This window comes from Chanodichthys erythropterus, chromosome 7, assembly GCF_024489055.1.
Source record: "Chanodichthys erythropterus isolate Z2021 chromosome 7, ASM2448905v1, whole genome shotgun sequence".
In the NCBI taxonomy this organism is placed as follows: Eukaryota; Metazoa; Chordata; class Actinopteri; order Cypriniformes; family Xenocyprididae; genus Chanodichthys; species Chanodichthys erythropterus.
The window spans coordinates 17,822,291-17,845,124 of record NC_090227.1 but is presented as its reverse complement, the minus strand read 5'-3'; the positions used below and the strand labels follow the sequence as shown (position 1 = coordinate 17,845,124).

At 39.6% G+C, this 22,834-nt stretch overlaps 1 protein-coding gene across 1 annotated transcript in view; it reads right to left on the bottom strand.

The window, feature by feature from the left end:
* tcf25 (transcription factor 25 (basic helix-loop-helix)) overlaps nt 1–22,834 on the bottom strand; it is a 283,651-nt gene that overhangs the window by 104,070 nt on the left and 156,747 nt on the right. Inside the window, exons 9-11 of the mRNA XM_067389839.1 lie at nt 9,034–9,127; nt 8,750–8,842; nt 7,884–7,989 (exon numbers count right to left, since the gene is read on the bottom strand). Of these exons, the coding sequence (XP_067245940.1) occupies nt 7,884–7,989; nt 8,750–8,842; nt 9,034–9,127 (293 nt within the window). The remainder of the gene's footprint in view (nt 1–7,883; nt 7,990–8,749; nt 8,843–9,033; nt 9,128–22,834) is intronic.

Genomic DNA, 22,834 nt, shown 5'->3' with positions numbered 1-22,834 from the left:
AAAAAATGACAAATTCAACAAAGGGTCACACATACACTGTTAAAAAATAATAATAATAATGAAACACTTTGAAAACACATCAGATCTCAATGGGGGAAAATATCATGCTGGATATCTATACTGATATGGACTGGGTAATGTGTTAGGAACGAAACGATGCCACATTGTTTGATGGAAATGAAAAATATCAAGTTACAGAGGGCTAAATTCAAAAGACAGCTCCTGGACAGTCTTAGGTGCAACCTGGCGGCGTTGGATGGACTGAAACAATGTCCCAGAGGTGTTCTATTGGATTTAGGTCAGGTGACCATGGGGGCCATTCAATGGCATCAATTCCTTCATCCTCCAGGAACTGCCTGCATACTCTCACCATATGAGGCCGTGCATTGTCGTGCACCAGGAGGAACCCAGGACCCACTGCACCAGTGTAGGGTCTGACAATGGGTCCAAGGATTTTATCCTGATACCTAATGACAGTCAGGGTGCCATTGTCTAGCCCAGTGGTTCTCAAACTTTTTAGCGTGGAGTACCCCCTGAAGGGATTCCCATCCTTCTGCGTACCCCCTCTCTTCCACTTTGACTGCAGTCACACCTTTTCCATTAAGGGACAATATTTGCCCCCTAAATTGATTTTCCAGTGCATATTTTTTTACGTTTATGAATAACTTTATAAAATAAATAATGTTTTAAATATAAAATGTTTAATAGAGAAATATGCAATGATGGTAAAACGAAGTGATACTTTTAAATATTAAACTAAAACTGCCAGTAGGTGGCAGCAAGTCACTGTTTTTATCAGTGAGTCATCGAGTCATTCATTCAGTAACGAAGCAAATGGCTGTGAATGAATCATTGAATCATTGACTCTCACAATTCGTTCAAAGCCGCATTCGTGTGTTGTAGTTCTGCTCTGGTTTTCGTTAGAAATATTTTTTTATTGCAAAATAGAGTAAATACTGACAGTACTGTTTAAAATGTACATTTTGTTCTTTGACCTATTGTATAATAATGAACGTTTGCAGTCATGTGGATATTTGGGTACAATTGCATTCTTCCTCGTTATCAACATTAAATACAAGAACTCCACAAGGTATGTTTTTGTATCGAAGAAAGTTTGAGTCTTAAATTGATATAAATCCACTATCTGTGTCTATATTTGTTCTTCATGCAAGTGCTAAATCCCCACTTTTATAAAAGGTGCATTGTCGAGAACGGCAGTAATTTAGAGCGATTTAAGGCAGCAGATTCGGCACGCAATCTATCATATGCTGCTTGTGTGGATACAGTCATTTTAGACTGCAAAACATGAGGTAATTTGATTAAATGTAATGGATTTACAGCATTTTGCCAGTTAGAAATACATGCTCAGTTTTAATATTATTTTAAGGTATGGAGTTAAATTAACTACTCCGCATTTTGTTCGCGTACCCCCTTTTGTCACCTCACGTACCCCAGTTTGAGAAACATTGGTCTAGGCCGTAGAGTTCTGTGTGTTTCTCCATGGATATGCCTTCCCAGACCATCACTGTCCCACCACCAAACCGGTCATGCTGAACGATGTTACAGGCGGCATAACATTCTCCACGGCTTCTCTAGACCTTTTCACAACTGTCACATGTGCTCAGGGTGAACCTGCTCTCATCTGTGAAAAACACACTGCCAATTCTGGTGTTCAATGGCAAATGGCAATCGAGCTCCATAGTGCCGGGCAGTGAGCAAGGGCCCACTAGAGGACGTTGGGTCCTTAACCACCCTCATGAAATCTGTTTCATATACACTGCTCAAAAAATTAAAGGAACACTTTTTAATCAGAGAATAGCATCAAGTCAGATAATCTCCTGGGATATTGATCTGGTCAGTTAAGTAGCAGAGGGGGTTGTTAATCAGTTTCAGTTGCTTTGGTGTTAATGAAATTAACAACAGGTGAACTAGATGGGAAAAAATGAGATTACCCCAAAACAGGAATGGTTTTACAGGTGGAGGCCACTGACATTTGTTTCCCCTACTCATCTTTTCTGACTGTTTTTCACTAGTTTTGCATTTGGCTAGGGTTAGTGTCACTACTGGTAGCATGAGGCGATACCTGGACCCTACAGAGGTTGCACAGGCAATCCAACTCACATCAATATGTGCCATTGCCAGAAGGTTTGCTGTGTCTCCCAGCACAGTCTCAGTGCAATGATCGTATATTTTAATACACATCCATTTTACAGTGTTTGTTCTATAGATTGTCTTATTGTTTGTAACCCTGTTGACTGTTCTTTTTTTGCACACTCTGTGCAGCACTTTGGTCGCCTTCAGTTGTTTTTAATGTGCTATATAAATAAACATTGTATTGTATTGTCTCAAGAGCATGGAGGAGATTCCAGGAGACAAGCAGTTACTTTAGGAGAGCAGGACAGGGCCGCAGCACCTCAGACTGTCCTGGAGCTCAGAAATACCCCAGGACACCATCCGTTGTCTCATTAGGAGCATGTCCCGACATTGTCAGGCAAACATACAAGCATGTGTGGGCCATATAAACTACTGAGTACCATTTTGAGTTGCTGCAATGAAATCTCAGCAAAATGGACTAGCCTGCTGCATCATTTTCTCACTTTGATTTTTGGGGTGTCTTTGATACTTTTCATTTCCATCAAACAATGTGGCATCCTTTTGTTCCTAGCACATTACCCAGTCCATATCAGTATAGATATCCAGCATGATATTTTATGATACACACACACACATATATACATATTATATATATATATACATATATATATATATATATATATATATATATATATATATATATATATATATATATATATATATATATATATATATATATATATATATATATATATATATGTGTGTGTGTGTGTGTATATACACTGCTAAAAAAAATTAAAGGAACACTTTGAAAACACATCAGATCTCAATGGGGAAAAATATCATGCTGGATATCTAGTGTCTAAACTTTTTCTTTGCCATTTTTCCTTTTGATTTTGCCGTTACATTGACAAGCACATTGCGCGATCGATGGAGGGAGCAAAATTGAAATAATTTTATACAAGATATTTTTTTACTGTATTATATTGGCATTGTAAGGATTTAAAAAAAAAATAATAATAAAAAAAATATAAATATATATATATTTTTTTTTTTTGGTGATATAAATTATTGGAACATTTTTTTTTTTTTTTTTTTTACTTCAACACGTATCCACTCCCACCCCCCACGTGAACTCTGGTTGGGATTGGGAATCACTGGTTTAACTGACTTGATGCTATTCTCTGATTTTAAGCAGTGTATTATTATCCAGAATTAATTCTGTGTTTTGCCCTTTTTCTTCCATGTTACAATATCTGCAATCCCAGAGAAACGCCACTCCTCAAGACCCGCTGCTCCTTACAGCAGACGGCAAACCGATGACCAGCGTCTGGTTCTCCTCCAAATTGAAACGGCTATGTCATCTATGTGGATTAAACAGCATAGTCTACACCCCTCACTCTTTCAGTATCGGTGCAGCAACGACAGCCGTTCCAAGAGTACCATCAGCTACCCTTAAGAAAATGGGGCGCTGGAATTCGTCAGCATGCAAATGTTATATAAGACCTAATTCCAATGACATTATGGAAGGACAAAAGAAAATGAGTATATAAAATAAAAATCAGGCAGGTATTTAGGCTTTTTAAAGGATTAGTTCACATCTGAATGAAAATTTCCTGATAATTTACTCATCCATGTCTTTCTCTTTTCAGTCGAAAATAAATTAAGGTTTTTGAGGAAAACATTACAGGATTCTTCTCCATATAGTGGACTTCAGTGGGATTCACTGGGTTGAAGGTCCAAATTTCAGTTTCAGTGCAGCTTCAAAGGGCTCTACACAATACCAGCTAAGGAATAAGGGTCTTGTCTAGCGAAACGATCGGTCATTTAAAAAAAAAAAAAAAAACACAACCACAAATGCTTGTCTCACACTGCTCTGCAAAGCACCACTCATTATGTTGAAAGGTCACACGTAAAGTAGGTGGAAGTACCACGGTAGAGCGAAAACTATATCTAATTTTTTTTCTTCATCTAATATTGTTGTTTTACCTTTTTTTGTAAAGGGTGTTTGGCTTAATCTTTGCATGTTTGCTTTGTAGAAACTGGATCGGTATTTCCACCTACATCATCCATGACCTTTGTAACATGATTACGTCATGCGTGCGGGTCGCAGAGCTAGTGCAAGATGAGCATTTGTGGTTAAAAAGTATATACATTTTATTTTTTTTGGAAAATGATCAATCTTTCGCTGCTTAAGAACCCTTATGCCTCGCCTGGGATCGCGTAGAGCCCTTTAAAGCTGCACTACAATTTGGACCTTCAACCCGTTGAACCCCAGTGAAGTCCACTATAAAGGAGAAGAATCCTGGAATGTTCTCCTCAAAAACCTTAATTTCTTTTCGACTGAAGACAGACATGAACATCTTTGATGATATGGGGGTGAGTAAATTATCTGGAAACTTTCTTTCAGCATTGCACACACTGTATTAGATAAAAAAAAAAAAGTCACATTGTAGGCACGTTATTTATGCATCAAGTTCCTGCTCAATAACCATACTATCTAGGCCAATAGGAAAGATGCACATTTATAGGTAAGCAAATTAATGTTAAGACACTCTGCAAAGCATACACACCATACACACGCTTACAGCGCTTCCCACGCTTAATGCATAACTCACACTGTAGGTACCTATGCAAGAAATTTGGGAGTTATTTTTGACCCAGCACTTAAGTTTGACAAACAAACAAACTCAGTTGTCAAATCAGTATTTTTCCAGCTCAGGATGATTGCCAAAATTAAATATTTTCTTTCATTCAGGGACTTAGAAACCGTTAACCACGCATTCATTTCATCAAGACGGGATTACTGCAACTCACTATATTTGGGGGTCACTCAATCGTGTTTGTCTCACCTGCAGCTGGTTCAAAATTCTGCGGCCAGATTTTTAAATGGGACAAGGAAGAGGGAACATATTTCGCCTGTGTTGGCTAGTTTGCACTGGCTCCCCATTGAGTATAAAATCCAGTTCAAGGTATTATTGTTTGTCTATAAGTCCCTGAATGGCTTGGCTACCTTTCAGATCTTTTGTCCTACCATCAGACCAATAGGCCTTTAAGGTCATCAAACACACTGTTGCTGTCAGTACCCAAAACGTGCTTAAAGCTTAAGGGGGATCGTGCATTTTCGGTGGCTGCACCCCAGTTGTGGAATAACTTGCCTTTTAGCTTGAGATCAGCCACTTCTGTACTGTTTTTTTAAATCCCTACTTAAGACACATCTTTTTTAAAAAAGGCTTATGGACTCGAGTAACTACTGTATTCAGTGTGTTTTTAGTGTTGTATACTCTTTGTGATTGTTTTATTTTTTGATAATAGTATAGTTTTATTTCTCTGTGCAGCACTTTGGTTGACTCGGTCATTATTAAATGTGCTATATAAATAAATTAAACTGAAACTGAAACCTATGGCTGGACCCTGGGTATCTTTTTTGATCAGCAGAGTCAGTAGATTGTGGATATCTTTAAGTGTGTGCTGTGCACTTGTTAAAATAAAGAACTGAAACAGTCTTGAACTTGAACTGTCGCCAAACAGACTTCTTTGTCATTGAGATTCAATTTTGTGACAGGACTAATTCTGTCACCTGGTAGAAAACAAACTAAAATTAGTTTTTTACGCATTTTGCTTTTGGATTTATTATTAATTTCTATTATAACAAATTTTAGTATTTTTTATTGTGCTCAAGTATGAAGTATAGGGCACGTGAAAAAGTGAAATCTGAGTGAAATCGGGAAATCTCACGGGAAATCTCCTGTTACAATTAATGCATCTAACTACACACTGCACAATGAATCTGCAATGTAAACTTTGCTAAACGAAAACTCATTAAGTGTTTTGAGTGGATTTGACATTAACACTCTGGAGTCTGAGGTATCACCGGCGATACCACCTCGGTTTTTTTCTTACCAGTGTGAAAGACTCAAAATACGTGCTTCAATTTTGCACATACAATTAAGAGTTATACTCCATTTTAATCTGTGGAATATCTTCTTTTACTTGTGTACACTCAGAGTAAAAACAAAATGTTGTGCTTTTTGTAAAATAAAGAAAACTAACATGATGCATGATCTCCTGTCTCTCTCTGAACGAAGTCAAATCTGATAGTTCTCAGAAAATGAACTAACTTAGTGAAAACTAATCACAAAAAAATTTGACTTGTCTAAGAAATGTTGAAATGTCAGGTTTTAAATCATGTAAGTCAAATCAAAAACAAAAATTCTCTGTTTATGTAATCTGTATGAAAAGAGACATGTCAGACGCCCGTGATTCAGCTCATTATCCACTAATGCGGCCATGCCCACGGAGTGAGCACTATTCAGACGCAAATTCTGAGGCAATACATGTATACATCGTCTCAATTGTGTATTTATTATCTTCAAAAGTGTTTATCTGTATGTTAAAGCGATCTCTGGAAGCCTGTTAGTTCCTGGAATGTCACATGATATGCCTCTTCTTTTACTGAGATATTTGTGGACTAAAGGTACACAGTGCGCCCTCCAGCTGCAAGTATGAATTGAAAACAGTATCCAGTGCTCACAGTGATGACAATAAATATTGGATAAATATTACTCCTCTGTATAGAAAATTGATATAAACATATGAGAATCCATCAATATTTCTCCAAATGTGCATGCTTTTAAGCATATTAAGAAATTGCGGTCAATATAAGATTTTAAGAGTCAAAATGTGAAGCTTGTGTCTTGGATCTTTTTAATGATGTATAGTTTGTCAACAGCACAAATAACATTTAGGCTATATAATACAACAAATATAATAGCCTATAAGAAATACCATAGAGGTAGGAATGTTCAGACGCTTTGCATCACAGAAATACATGATATTTTAAAGTATATTAAAATAGATAACCATTATTTGGTTAGAGACTTAAGACTTCTTTAAAAAAAAAAATGTTATTAGCATGATCACAGAGGGTTTTTTCACAGCCTCTTGACTGAAAGAGCTCATTAATATGCAGGTCATTACAGGTCCTTATGTGGCTCTTTTGTCTTCTCAGGTGTGAATTACAGCATTATTCATGATGATTCACACCTTCACGCATACTGTGTTTCTTGACAAAAAGTGTCTTAGAAAATTTAAACCTCTCCATTGTTTTATATGTAGGCAGGATAATTTTACATCATTTTGAAGCAAAAACTCTAGTCTACAACCTCCAATACCGAGAAGTCTTGTGAACACAGATTTTGTGTATATTTTTTTTTGGCCTTATTTCAGTGACTTAAGTTTTTTGTTTTTTCAATAACCACGCATAAACGCTATTCCTTCAAAAACACAAACATGTACATACATGTTCCCCACATATTATTGTAGCCTAGTTTGTGCTGAATACAGCGTAATGACACTTTTGTCATTACATGTCATTTATGAACAACTCAAAAAAGCACAAATGTCAAAACTTCTCCAGGGCCCCAAATATCCTCAGACCCCAGAGGGTTAAACAACTGACTGGCCATTGCTTTCAACAGTCATTCCTGTTATTGGCTACAAAACTCAATGCTGCAAACCTGTGTTAAACAGAAACCATTTGCCTTTGTAATTAGAAAAAAGAGCACACACAAAAAAAAGCAGTTGTCTTTGAGCAAGTACAGCATTAAGTAGCCTATTAAGTTACTACTGGTACTGCAAAAAGAACAGCACCCCTAACCAATTTTTAAAAACTCATCAGATCTACACAATTCACACAAATGACCTATTCTGCATTCAAAAAAGGTGAATTTGCAGAAATTGACAAGTCTGAATCCCTGACTTGACTTGAGTAAGGTTGAGTTCTTTACCTCCCATTCTTCATAGAGACGGATGAGGGTGGTGTACTCGCGACAGCGCAGGCACAGGAAGTCAAAGAGCAGCAGCATGCAGAGAGGGTCATTATCTGGATCTAGACTGGAAGAATAATTAACAAAACTTAAAATAATAATAAATAAAAAAACATCTAAACATCTAACACACCAAAACATCTGGCTGGCTGACTGTGGTGGTACCATGGTATAGTGATGGCGTCAGATGGTATTACCACAGTCTCACTGTCCCAACAAACACAAATAGCACCATTTCAGTCATTCTAGTTGGCTGTTTTCATTTTTGAATGTTGGGAAACAGCTGTCATTTTAATACACATCCATATTTATTGAGGCAATGTGAACTAGCCTTTACATACTATCTAAGGTACTTCAAAAATATCTTGGAATTACTATTAATAAGAATAAAGCGTATATGAAAAAAAAAATGAGATTGTGCTTGATAATTATAATACATTATATGCTATTTATAATAGTTACGTAGCACACTCTACTATACGATATTGATCTTGATTTTTTGATGGCTAATGATGTGCAATGGATGATATATATGATATCACACAATTCAAAGATAGCAAAAACATGCATAAATGCTGAAATTAAATGTATATTTATTTTACTAAATATTTACTGTATTTGAAATAAATAATTTAAAAAACTAAATATATATATTTTTTAAAACTTTTGATAAAAAAATAAATCTAAAATAAACAGATTTATACTTTAGTTGGCCACTTAACATCTGTACAGTTTAACAGGTGCATTGTGTTAGGAGCTACACATTGGATGGATTTTGTACTATGAATGCTATAAGTTAATCATATTATTCTAATATGGTCTGATACCTCAGGATCAGTTTGCAGTACTCTAGGGCTGTGCGGGGACAACCTCTCTTCTCCAGAAATATTACATGTTTGAACAACACCAAATAAAAAGCCCTGCAGACAGAGAAAAGAGAAAGATTGTCAAAATTTTGTCTTTGTTCTTTATTTTCATGGTGCTCTAAGGTTCTTTAAAGAAAACCATAATACACCATGGCATTCCAAAAACCAATATGATAAATGATAAATGGTAATACCATCAAGCAGATCTTCAATTACATTTTTCCAGAAACAGCCTTTGGTCTCACCTGTTCTCTGGTCTACGATAGTCCAGTCGACACATGCCTGACGTCAGGCTGAACACAGGGTGGAATGAACACTCAAAACTATATAAAGCCCTTTCTGCAGAGATGAACAAAACAAATGCTTTATATATCTGTGCATTTAAAAAAAAAAAAAGAAAAAAATCATACATCTCTAGCAAGTGTCAGAAATAATTTATTTCAATATCAATTTATTAGGTCTGTGAATCTTTGGGTAGACAGTGATTCAATTCGATTCACGATTCATAGGTGTTCGATTCGATTCAAGAACAATTTTTGCAAATTCAGAACGATTCGATTAGAGACAATTCACATTAAAATTTGATGCGATTCGATTAGAGTAAGGGCAAAAAAACAAACTGACACAAAAAACCTTTGGTCCATTGTTAATGTAAGTTCATGTTGGTTCTCAATGATGCTAAATAACTTTATTTTAACAGCCTATAAACATTGGCATATGTGGAAATTTAAATAAGCCAAAACTTTAAAAGGGCTTTAAAAGTATTTTTAGGCCTAGTTCATGTTAAATATAGTGGAAGATAGTGTTAAAGTCTACACAACCTTATTAAACTGTTCCAGGTAACATTACATTAAAAATACCAATGCTTACATGGAGAGACTATCATGCACTTTCCCAACTAATCTTAAACTAACTTTTCTTAACGGAATTGTAACGTCTGGATGGATCCGTTCAGAGTCAATAAACTTTGGAGTTTTCAGAACGCTTTTAACCTGATGAACTTTGTTTGTTAATCACTAACTCGGCTCTGGACGACTGTGACTTTCGGCAGGTTTGTGGACCTGTGAGGGTAAACAGAAAACGGCAACTTCCTCACTTTGGTGACTTCAAAAGGAGCAAAGTCCCAGTGACTGACCAGATCCACATTCCAACACCCCCCACACACAGGGACACACAAAAACACACACACAGACACACACAGAAACACACAATCATACATTTTTAACTGTATAAACTACCACTATGCTGAAATATATAATTCATATATTTTAGGGCCTATGCATGTTTCCTAGTGTTTAAATGAGTATTTGTGCTAGTGTGCATTTTAATAGTGGAATTCTGTCTGTAAACCATAACTTCTTGTCTATGCCTTTCTGATCTGTCGAGTTTGGTCTCTCCGTAAAGCTTCGGACACAAGCTATTCACTGAGACATGTCACACAGCTGACAAATGCATTTTTCTATGTGTTTAATGATACTGTGAAGAACACACTCCATTTGGAGATCTAATCTGATAGTCATAAATCATGCAGATTAAGTCGTGAGGCCAAGCAAAGGGAAAGCTTTCCCGCCAACTTTGCACCCATGTTATTGGCTACCCCACCTCAAGGAGGTGTGTCGGCTTATCTGTCATAAAAGCAAAGACGCACAATTCAGAGTGTTCTCTCCCGATTGTCTCACGAGCATCTCGTGCACGTTTTTCCCAGACATCTCCAGTGACCACGCGTTGCCATCGCGCTCCGCCTCGGGACCGCCATCTTCCAGCGAAACTCACTCTCAAGTCCTCAGTATAAACCTTCCCGCGGAACGGAGGAAGCCAACGAACTGCACCAGCGCTAACCTGAAATTCGACACACACAACCAATGCAAGTATACTGCCGTTTCTCAATCTTAGATGATGAAACTGATTTCCGTGCTGGCTTAGGACTGGTTGTGAGATTGCTACTTGCCTTCTCTCTTTCCTTCTCTACTTCCACTCTTGTACATAGGTGTGTATATTCTTGTATATATATTTAGACGTATAACCTCTGTATCCGTAGTTTGCATATATTAAAACGTTATTCACGCTCGATTGTTCTGTTTGTTCTTTCAGCTGAAAACCAAGTCACTTTAACGTTTTTCGATCGCTTTATGCTTTGATGCTATAAGTTATTTTCACGGCCAGAGAATAACTCTGTTTATAATATTCTGTGAGGGACTTAGTTTGCTGGACAAACGAACAGTTTCTCTAAATAATTATTAAACCAGAACTAATCATATATGTAATTGATTATAATTCGTTGTAATTGATTCACAATATATGTTTAATTCCCCGTTGGGTCGATATATGAATCATAATCTATTCATAACCTTATGAATTATTATATTCATATTTCATCCATAAATTGATTAATAACCGCTACACTTTCGTTATAGAATAGTTATAAAAGCCATCGTTGTTCTCTTTATATGGAACATTTTCCTTATGGTGATTCTGAAAGAAAACGCGCTGGGTTTCTACTGTTGCTATAGTAAGGAATGCAACTTTAACGCGCATCTGATTGATAAACTGCGAGCTCTTATGTCAGTGTTGTTAATGTTGTAGTTATTTCAGCAGTTTCCTCGCACACTCAGTTTAATGACATTAAGTTCATAATTTGATTTATCATTCATTGAACTGTGCGTATGCATTTAGACACTTACATTGTGTTTGCTCCGTCCATGCAATAAATGTGCACCTTGAAACTGCTCAGGTAATGTCAATGAACCATTTCCGACTTTACCATGCATTAAAAGCGTTTCATTTCAACAGTAGTGACCGCGCAATGACTTGGCAGCTTTATCAATGGCTTGAGCAGTTTGACTCATGACTATTGCTGTCTTAATAGAGAACTTTCATATGCTCATGTGAACAGCAGTGGCCATCCTGAGGAGAGCTCAAACGTGGGCTACGGACTGAGCGCGAGCGCAATCCAGTGAAAGTCGGTAAAGAGTGCAGCCGCGCGTGTCTGTGAATGAGAGCTGTGAGGGAAGGCACACAACGTCTCCATCAATTTGCGCATGTAGTAATTTAATGTTTATATATTTTAAAGCACTGAATCACTATAGAATCGCGATTAATCCGATTCTTTGCATTTTACATCGATTATCGACCGAAATAAACGATTCACCATTCAAAAAACATGTTTCAAGATCATATGCATCGTCAGATTTGTAATCGATGCATTGAGAAAAACGAGTGAATCGTTACACCCCTACAATTTATTTATATATTTATATATTTATTTATATATATTTCCAATGTCTCAGAGCAGCTCGGTTCACAGTAAATTCTGCTTCAACAAAAACTCCAGTTTGAGTTGCTTATGATCTATGATGTCCATCTTTCCAAACTAGTAATGAGAATCATTTATAAAAGACCTTTGAATTTTTTTTTTTTTTTTTTTTTTTTTTTATATTTATAAAATATTAGCTTTTTGACGGGGATGAAATGAGGTAGTGAGGGACAGAAGTACAGTGCATTAAACGAATTGTACTTTTGTTTAACAACATATCTCTTCAGCTGATAAAATGTTTTTCTAAAACATTCAGGACAAAAAACTCCATTATACAGTTTTTAAAGTTGTGAGTTGTGGAAACTATGTGATCTGGGACCTTTATACAATGCATACCATTGTAGAGACTGTACAGCTCAAAGTATACACAGTTGAACGGATAGCCATTCAACTTTCAACTTCAACTTCATTCATTTAAATAGCATAAAGTACTGAATTTATTGTACTAAACAGAGTTTTTGGGCAATTAGGAGATCTATTTATTAACCCTGAAACATATTTAGTTCTAGCAGCTTTAACAACACACTGATAATTCTTAAGGGATACTCACCAGCCACTGTGGCTAGTGGTTTTCCAAAGTTACTAGCCACTCAGCATTTTCACTGGCCACAATTTTGATGTTGGTAAATTGCATTTTATATGATTAAAGTTGACTTTGTTATGCTTAAATTACTTTATTTCGAGTCATTTTACTTGATTTAGAAGATTTAAAACCCTTTCAAACTTTTAAATGCAGATTGACCACCTAAATCAAGACTACATTGTATATCAGCTGGTATGTACAGGTGGGCAAGAGGTGGACAATATGAACATGGGCTAATATGAGAAATTTCATTTATTTTTATTTATTTTATAAAATTGTATTTTATTTATTATATAGTTATTTATGTTAGGCTATATAAAAGAACAAAGAAGCTAATTACAAAAACAATAGTAAATTAAAAATAATCTTTTTTCAGATACACTAGGTTTATAGATACACATATAGCCTACATTTATTTAACATCTTTTGTTGTTTGATTAACATTAATGACCTATTTAATTGGGCAGCTGAATGCATGGACGTAATGAGGCATATTCAGATATTACTCACCTGTTTACGTCCACTTAACACTAGAAGTCCCAGAGAGCAGCCATTTGGCTTTTCTACCTATAAAACCCGCAGGACAGCCGATGGGCTGGAAGGCTTTAGGCTAATATCCTTAATCAGCTGTGAACAGTTGCTTTTGTTATGTAAACAATGTGGGGCCATGCTGAGCCACTTCAAGGAAACTTGTGTTTCACTTTGCCATCTTAGGGAGAAATCAACACACATGTTTTGTTTTTTTTCCCTTTGTTGCTGAGATCTATTGATAAAAATAGTACAAAATAAAATAAAGAAACCAACCATTTGTACACATATTTACAAATAATATTAAAAAGTGAGTGAGTACATTCCAGAAATCTCTCACAATCCTGGCACTGGCTGGCAATATATTATAAATACATTTTGTATATATTCATTATATATTAATCTTATATTTGAAATACATCATAAGTCCATTTTTAAAAGTGTTTGAAAGATGGGTTCAAGTGTACTACAAGTGTTAACTAAATACATTTTTCTATACAGAGATAGTATGTTAAAAGCACATTTTAGTTCAAATTCATGGTGTCTCAAAATAGCACAGTTGAGTACACTTAGATGTTCTTAAGATTATCTTAAGAAGTACTAAAGAAGAGCTTTTAGTATATTAAGTACAAAATAAGTGCATGGAAATAGAGCACTGGACATTATGGAAGTGTAAAAGTGTACTAAAATAAAGTGTATTTTACTGCACTTTTTTTCATCTGGGTAGACACTCCAACACTTTCCGTTTGCATTAAGATTATTTTTATTACCACACTGGCAGATATTGATCATTTTACTTAAGTAAAATGCACTTAATTTAGATCCCCCCAGGAAACAAGACTAAATATCATATATAATTTTCTCATATAGAAAATCCATCTTGATTTAAGATTTTTTTTTTTTTTAATTTACTTGAAATAGGATAAAAAAAAATACTTAGTATGAAAAGCATTTTTGCAGTGTGAATGAGTGAGTTAACTTTTTAAACATCACTTGCACTCCCTCATTTCAGGGTTAACATACTCAGAGTTTTCACTTAACCTCCTTTCTGAAACCGGCCCATGGTCAATCAAGTTCTCTGCTTTTAGCAGCCCTCCCTCCCCCACACATACAAACAAGCCACCAGCAACCATTCACACACACACCCCCAACCCCCCTGCAGATTGCTCAGGTAATGACCATATTTACACATGAATTGATGCTAATGATAGCCAAAAGACTAGCCAGTTAGCATCCACTTGGCTAAAGGAGGGTTACAAAACTCTGGGACTTCTAGTGTTAAGCCATAACCGACTGTATTCACGCGAGATACTCCACACGATGGACATTTAGACATCTGTGTGCACGTGTATTTGGCTACTCAGGCGCGAGGAGAACTGATCGCGCTCGCGACAGCGAGAGAGAGCGCTTCTGTTGTGTGTCATTTAGCACAATTCCGCCTACCCCTCCTTCACTAACTGCATGTAAATAACGAATTCTGTGATTGGATTGTAATGTTGTGCTACGACGATCTTCGACGATCCTTTGGCTGTAAACTGAAATTATATTCAACCCGCCAAATTGGCTAGTGGGAGTGGCTGTCTTACCCGCCACAGCTGAAATCTACCCGCATTTATCGGGTTGGCGGGTGTTAATTTCAGGCCCTGGATACTTGCAATATTTCAAAAGAAATCCGTAATTTATCATTCTTCCATCTACGTTCAGCTTGTCTGTAAACCCGTCTAAGAGCCATTATGTCATCAAACCAAGGCTGAGGCAAAGATTTAGGCTTTTTTCTTCTTAATTGGGGCAATATTGTTTATAATGTCCAAGCATGCTGAATTAAAGGCAACAGTCAATTCATCAGTGTCCATTAGAGGTCCAGCAGTTTCTAGTACTAATGAAATAGGGCTATTTGCATACGCCTCGGCAAAATGATTCGCCGTTGACTCAGTCATCGAACGAAAATAAACGTCTGTAAATGTTCTCTTTGGTGGGGCAACCGCTAGATCAAATCTAAAAAAGACTGGTCTATGATCCGATATGCAATTATCCTCTGTAACCACATCCTTAATAGGTAACCCCATAGATAAAACCAGATTGAGTGTGAGTGGCATCGAGAACAAATTATGTTAAATTAAAAGAGTCAATAAGATCAGAAAACTGCTGACCAAGAAGGTTTGACGAACAACACAGATGAATATTAAAATCCCCGGCAATTAAAAGGTTGTCCGTAACCGGTACAATGTGTGAGAGAAAATCAGCAAAGTCCTGAATGAAGTCCTTGTTATATTTAGGAGGGCGATAGATAAGAGCGCAGTAGAGAGTCTGTGCCAGGTTTAGTTTGAACAGCTGTACCTCAAAAGAAGAGTATTCCCTTGCCGATGCAACAAAACATTTAAAATGGTCTTTAAACAGCGTAGCCACCCCCCCACCTCGACCAGACAGTCTCGGGGAGCTTAAAATATTGTAGTTCGCAGGTACCAGCTCTGTAAAAAAACAACTGTCCGACGGCTCAAGCCATGTCTCAGTTAAAAACAGGAAATCCAAGTCTTTAGATACCATGAAGTCAGGAAATATAAAAGTTTTATTTCTCACTGACCTCACATTTAGCAAAGCCGTGTTGACTCCAATAAAATCCAACGGATGAACTTAAGATATTGATGAGTACTGTAAGTACCTTACATAGCGGTGAGCCGACGGTTCATTTCGCTTATAAGGCTTTACCCACACACGCCGAGTACTGGCCAAAGGCCGTGCAGGATAGACCGGCCGAAGCCACGACCAAACAAACAGAGCGTCAATCGCCCGGTAGGTCAGTTTCTTTTTTGTAGTTCTGGCCAACCAGCCCCCACGTTTTCCTCATCGTTTATGATGCTTCTTTTTAGTTTTGACATCGATTGTGAAATAACAGTCTTCAGATGTAATTGAAGTTTTGATTTCTAGTAGTTTCAAGCGATCATAGCTCACCACAGATGAGGTAACAGACGGAAACAACATCATAAAAATCAAACAAACAAACAGACTCTAAAATTCTCAGGAACCGACGGCTTGCCGTGCAACATGCTGGCGCCATCTTAGAAGTAAACTGCATCTTACAGCATGCACGAACACAGGTGCTCTACAAATACTGATGACATTGTAACTGTAATGAAGTGTCAACAGCGTGTGGATCCATTTGCAGCTTTGATTAAACACAGGAGTGATACAGACAAGGGGCAGAGCAATACCGTAAACAGGGACAGCAGGGGTCGAGGCTGGCAGCAGAGAATCAGAATCGGGTCACAGGCAAGGATCAAGACAGGCAGCAAACAATCACAGTCCAGGGTACAGGCAAGGTTCAGGGCCGGCGGCAGAGGTTCACAAGATATAAACAGTCCAAGTAACAACGAGATATCAGTCCACAGAATAACGCTCAGAAATGCCCACCGTAGCAAAACAAGACTTTGCGATGGGTGTGAGTGTGTGTGCGTCTTAAATGGTGTGTGTGTGTGATGCAGTGCAGGTGTGAGCGCAATCAGTCCCAGGAATGAGGGCCTATGGGAAATGGAGTCCGAATGGTGGCGAATCAATATTCAAGTGATGGCTCCCTCCGGTGGTCCGGAGGATGAACCGGGGAAGCTATATTCGTGACAGAGCCCCCACCCTGCGAGCGGCTCCAGACGCAAAGAGGCAGACGCCGGGGTCTACCACATGGTCGAGGGGCCGGTCTCTCCGGGAGCATCCTATGGAATTCCTCCATGAGTGCAGGGTCCAGGATATCATCTGCGTCGACCCAGGATCGCTCCTCCGGTCCGACCCCGATGCCTGAAATCAAGCAATTCCCTCTGCTCCCTCTGGTTCCCCCCTCAGACCCCCGCAGGGTTTCAGCAGCGAAACATGAAAAGTGGGAGAGACACGATAGTTAGCAGGCAGATTTAAATGAAATGAGACGGGAGTAATTCGTTTGACAATTTGGAAAGACCCTACAAACCTGGGACTGAGTTTCTTGCATGGAAGTCGTAGAAGTAAGTCCCTGGTGGACAGCCAAACCCATTGCCCAATGGTGTATTGGGGATTCGGTCGCCGGTGTCTGTTGGCCTGAAGCTCTTGTCTCCTGACAGCGCGTTGCAGATGATGATGCGCCAGATCCCAAGTCTCCTCGCTTCTCTGCATCAGAAGTTTCACCGGACCACGGGAACAGGGGAGGTTGATAACCTAGGATGCATCGGAAGGGTGTGATCCTTGTGGCTGGTTTTCTGAGGGAGTTTTGGGCATATTCAGCCCACATAACATAGCGGCTCCATTCAGATTGATCTTTTTGGAAGTAAGTACGGAGGAATCGTGTGAGTTCCTGGTTCATCTGCTCTGTTTGACCGTTGGATTCTGGGTGGTAGCCAGATGTGAGACTGATGTTGACATTTAAGTTCTTGAAGAATGCAGACCAGACCCGTGAGGTAAATTGTGGGCCTCTATCCGACACAATGTCCTCAGGAAGCCCGTAAAACCTGAAGACAAAGTTACAGAGCAGTTCAGCGGTCTCGAATGCAGTGTGGAGTTTGGGCAGAGGAATGAGACGGCAGGCTTTAGAGAAACGGTCAATAACAGTGAGAATGGTGTTATTGCCCTGTGATATGGGAAGGTCGGTGACAAAGTCTATGGCAATGTGTGACCGAGGGTGTTGGGGGATGGGTAATGGATGGAGCAGGTCAGCAGGAGATTGATGAGGGGTTTTGGATGTTTGACAGGCTGTGCAGTTGTGGATAAACTGAGTCACGTCATGGAGCATGGAATCCCACCAGAATCGGTTTTGCAGAAGGTTATGAGTGACGGTGATACCTGGGTGGTCGGAATTCGGAAGGACGTGGACGTGGTGCAAAAGTTTATCTCTCAGGGGAGCTGCTACAAAGGTACGTTTAAGCGGGCATGCGGCTGGTGGAGCGGACTGTTCGTTGGCCTGAGTGATCTCCAACATCACGTCCCACTGGACTGGTGCTAAAAGAAGTGTGTTAGGGATTATATGTTCTTCTGTTCCGGATCTTTCTACCCGTTCGGTCTGCAGGGACAGCGCATCGGCCTTGGTATTCTTGGAACCCAGCCTGTAGGTCACTTTGAATTGAAAGCGGGTAAAGAACATAGCCCATCGAGCCTGACGAGGGTTCAAGCGTTTGGCAGAGCGTAGGTATTCTAAATTTTTATGGTCTGTGAGTATGGTGAACGGATGTTGGGCTCCCTCCAACCAATGATGCCATTTCTCCAGCGCCGCCTTCATCGCTAGTAGTTCTCGATCACCCACGTCGTAATTTCATTCTGCAGCAGATAGTTTTAATGAATGGTCATTCAGGATCTGGGTGGCGGAGAATGGGTGCAGTGGTGAACCGCTCCTTTAACCCTTTGAATGCCTCCTCAGCCTCTGGGGACCAGTGTAGACGAGACGTCTGACGTTTAGTCATGGATGTTAACGGTGCTGCAACAGTGCTGAAATTGCATAAGAACCGCCTGTAGAAGTTCGCAAAGCCCAGAAACCTCTGTAATTCTTTGAGCGTGTGTGGTTTTGACCAGTCAAGTACGGCCAGACCCAACGATTCAGCATGTCTCTGAACACGTTGTTGATGTATGACTGGAATACTGATGGACTGTTGGAGAGCCCGAAAGGCATAACAAGGGTCTAGTAGGGGTCGGTGGTCGTGGAGAGACTTCCACTCTTCCCCCATCTTATACGATTGAGGTTATATGCACAGCGGCGATCAAGCTTGGTAAAATATTCGGCCTGTCGTAATTGTTCGAGGGCAGCAGGTACTAATGGCAGGGGGTAACGGAACTTGACGGAAATGTCATTCAGACCTCGGTAATTGATACAGGGCCGCAGTCTCCCGTCCTTCTTAACGAAAAAGAAGCCTGACGAGGCGGGTGATGTGGATGGCCAGATGAACCCCTTAGCTAACTCCTCCTCAATGTACATCTTCATAGTGGCGGATTCAGGCTGTGACAAAGGGAGGCGTGGTACCTGGCAGTAGTTCAATGTCACAGTCCCCAGGGCGGTGAGGAGGTAGTTCGGTCGACTTCTGTTTGCTGAACGCCACAGCCAGATCGGCGTACTCAGTGGGGATGTCAATTTTCCCAGGGTTGGATTCGCCCAGCTTGATCGTTTGGATAGGTAGAGGAGTGATTTGTTGTAAGCAGTTCTTATGGCAGGTGGCGTCCCACTGCAGTATTTGTCCATTCTTCCAGGAGACATGTGGGTTATGGGTTCGGAGCCACGGCAGACCAAGGATGATGGGGTTGTTAGGTGAGTGAATGACGTAGAATTGGATGAGTTCATGGTGTAGAATTCTGTGACGAGCAGGGCGGGCGAGAGCCGTGAGGGAATGGCGCGAGGCCGGCGACGCGAGTCTCTCACGGAGGAGCTCCGGAAGCATAAAAGGAGGAGCGACGTCAGTGAAGGACGAGAGAGGACCAGGCCTGGACTTTATTTTATGTTTAAAAATGTTTGTTTGGCCGGCAGGCATTACTTTAGTTTTGTTCTTTGTTTATTTTATATGAAAGTTTTGTTGAATGTTCGCCGGTTCCCGCCTCCTCCTTCCCTTATTTACGAACTACGTTACAAATTCCTACTTGTAATCCGAGTTCACTGGTGATGTGTGCCACTTTTCCTCCTCCAATCGGCTTTCCATCTAACGTCTCCACTGTCAACGGGAAATGGCAGTCAGTTAGGGAAATATTGTGTTTGTTAATGAAAGTGTCAGACATGAAATTCCCGACTGCGCCAGAGTCCAGAAGAGCTTGCGTGGTAATAATTTGTTGGTTGCCAGTGAGTTGAAAAGGAATCTTGAGGCAGGTGGATGAGTAATCGGATTGAATGGAGGAACTCACCGCTTTGGAGCTGGTAGGCGTGGGTCGAACCAGGCAGTTAATTTAGAAGTGACCAGCCTGGCCACAGTACAGGCAGAGATGCATTTGCCGTCTTCTCTCGCTTTCCTCTGGTTGAAGTGGTGTGTAGCCCAGCTGCATGGGTTCGGGGTTTGGACCCGTTGAACTGGCAACGCGTGTGGGGCGTCGTGAGCGTAGAAGATTGTCAATGTGAATGGATAGTTCAATAAATGAATTCAGTGAGCTACCCTCATCCCGGCAAGTGAGTTCTGGTAAAAGTTTCTTGCATGCCTAGTGAGACCTTGATTAGCTAGTTCAGGTGTGTTTAATTGGGGTTGGAGTTAAACTTTGCAGGACAGAGTCTGGAGACCTCTGCTTTAAATGCTACTACGTTGTTATTATACTACCCACCATTAAGGGCCATTATTGTTCTTGTGTTAGGTTTAAATACAGGTATATAGTAAAATATTCATAAGAGAAAAACATGGCTTGCCTCCAACATACTATCTCTTGATGTCATGATTGGGAAACATGGTTTTATGCTCTAAGATCCTTTTCTTGTATATTCACCGACTGGTTGTTTAAACTGTATTTCATTATTGTTGAGTTTATACTAATATTTATTCATATTTTGTTCATTGAAGGACTCCTTTTTTCTTCCCTCATTTTTTACCTAATGGTGCATTTGGTAACTCATGGTATATCTCGAAATTTGACTTCGACTGCACGTCTGCATTATATCTAACCATTGTGTGTCATCTAAATCGGATACCATTCACAAGAATAAGGACTAATCTCTGCCTGTTTGTTAGAGTTGCTGTGTGGATTGTTTGATTTTGTTTGGGCCTTTACCGGTGTTAAAGAACTATTGCCTCTAGGTCGCCTACAAAGGTTCATCATTCGCCTATGGACTATTTCAGATAAGCTTCATCACATTTTACTGTATGCACCATTACAGGCTCATATCGGAACTATTTAGTTTGTATTTATAATATGTTTTGTATTTATTTAGGTTAATTTGTATGATTGGTTTATGCAATATGTTACTTTACATTGTGTTTCTGTTGTATTTTTAACTCTTAACTTTTAGATACTGATGACGTTATTAATGAACAAATAAGCCTGAACCTCGAGCTAAGACTCGAACGCAGGTTGCCTTGTGCACAGCTATGACAAATGAGACAGTGCTGCCCACAAGACTATTGCTCCTACATAACAGCTTATTTTTTATATCAGTTCTTTTGTCTTTGGGTCGTTATATTTTTCTTACAGTTTTCTGCTCATTCTAAATCAGATACAGATAAAATAGCACAATAAAGATTAAAATAATATATGTGGCCACTTACCCTTCAATATTATGTATGGAAATAATACACAGCCACAACATCTAAAGCAAAGGGGTTCTTTTATTCCTGACTGGGCCTAAAAGGGCCACAGCATTAATATATTCTTTGTTCAGGGCAAAATAAACAGTTTTAGAAAATCCAATTAAAGTTAAAGTTGGCTTATATAATCCAAACAAATGTAACAAACCCACCCAACTTGACTCCAATGGGTACCAAAAAAGAGCAGTAAGTACTAGAAAAATTCTAAAACATGAAATGGGTTCTTTACATCGATAACCCCTATTCAAAACACTGGATCACCAGTCCAATTTCACTGGAAATAGTGCAAACAATGTTAAAGAACCATTATGATTTCTCTTACGTAGCAACACAACACTCGTATGAATGGCAAATTAACCCATCCACTAAATACAATCACACAACTGTAATCACCACATATTCACAGGTTGATATAAAACTGAAGTTTCCTGTCTTTGACAGTTTTATCAACTATTTCTTACATACACAAACTCTTAAAGGGGACAGCACACATGAGTCGGAGCAAACATAAAGGTGATCCGCCGGGGGGGAATTAATCAAATAACAAATATTATTCTTGCCCCGGTTACACTCTCCCCTGCCTACAGTCAACGTCCCCGATGACTGCAAACACCCTTCAATCCTCTACTACTTCTTGCAGCTTTCCAGATGTGTACAAAACCATACCAGTTAGTACTTGTGAGAGAACATCGGGAATGAGAGTCACAGCCTTTCAAGCGGGCTTAGGCAATCTGTTTGGATTACTATGCACACCAGCAGTTGATTGCTGGGTCCTGCGTGGTAAAGGATGGGGTGCATATCCACCTGGGCAATCTCTTCCCCGGGCTTTCGGGGAACAGGAACTGGCCTAGCCACTACTATGTCCGAAGGTGAATCGGCTCTTTCGGTTCCAGGCTGAGAGGTCTTGGACAACACTTGCATTATCTGTTTCATCATTGTCCTCTTGTACTTCCTCGTCTCCTATTCCAGCATCCTCGAAGCTCATTCCCGAAGCAGTATATTAATTGTGTGTGCGCGCTGTCGCGGAAGCGTCAGCGGGAGCGTTCAGCCTCCTCGTGTGAAGACCGACTCGGGTAAAGACCTGCGACTCTACCTGCGCGACTCCACCGAGCAACGACACCGGTAGGCACTTAAGTTTCTTCCCTCCTTTCACACTTGTCCTTCTTCCTCAGCATGTGCTTTCAACTCATTCCTGTTGTCTCTCGGCAACGCTCCACTAACCCACGTAAAAGGCAGCGCAATGCTTCCAACCTGCGTCCTGTTTACTCCTCTTCTAACACTAACACTCCTCTCTCTGTCTCTGTGGGTCTATGGAATTGTCAGTCAGCAGTTAACAAAGCTGACTTCATTCCAGCCTTTGCTACTAATTCTTCTCTTAATATCTTGGGCTTGACTGAGACCTGGATTCG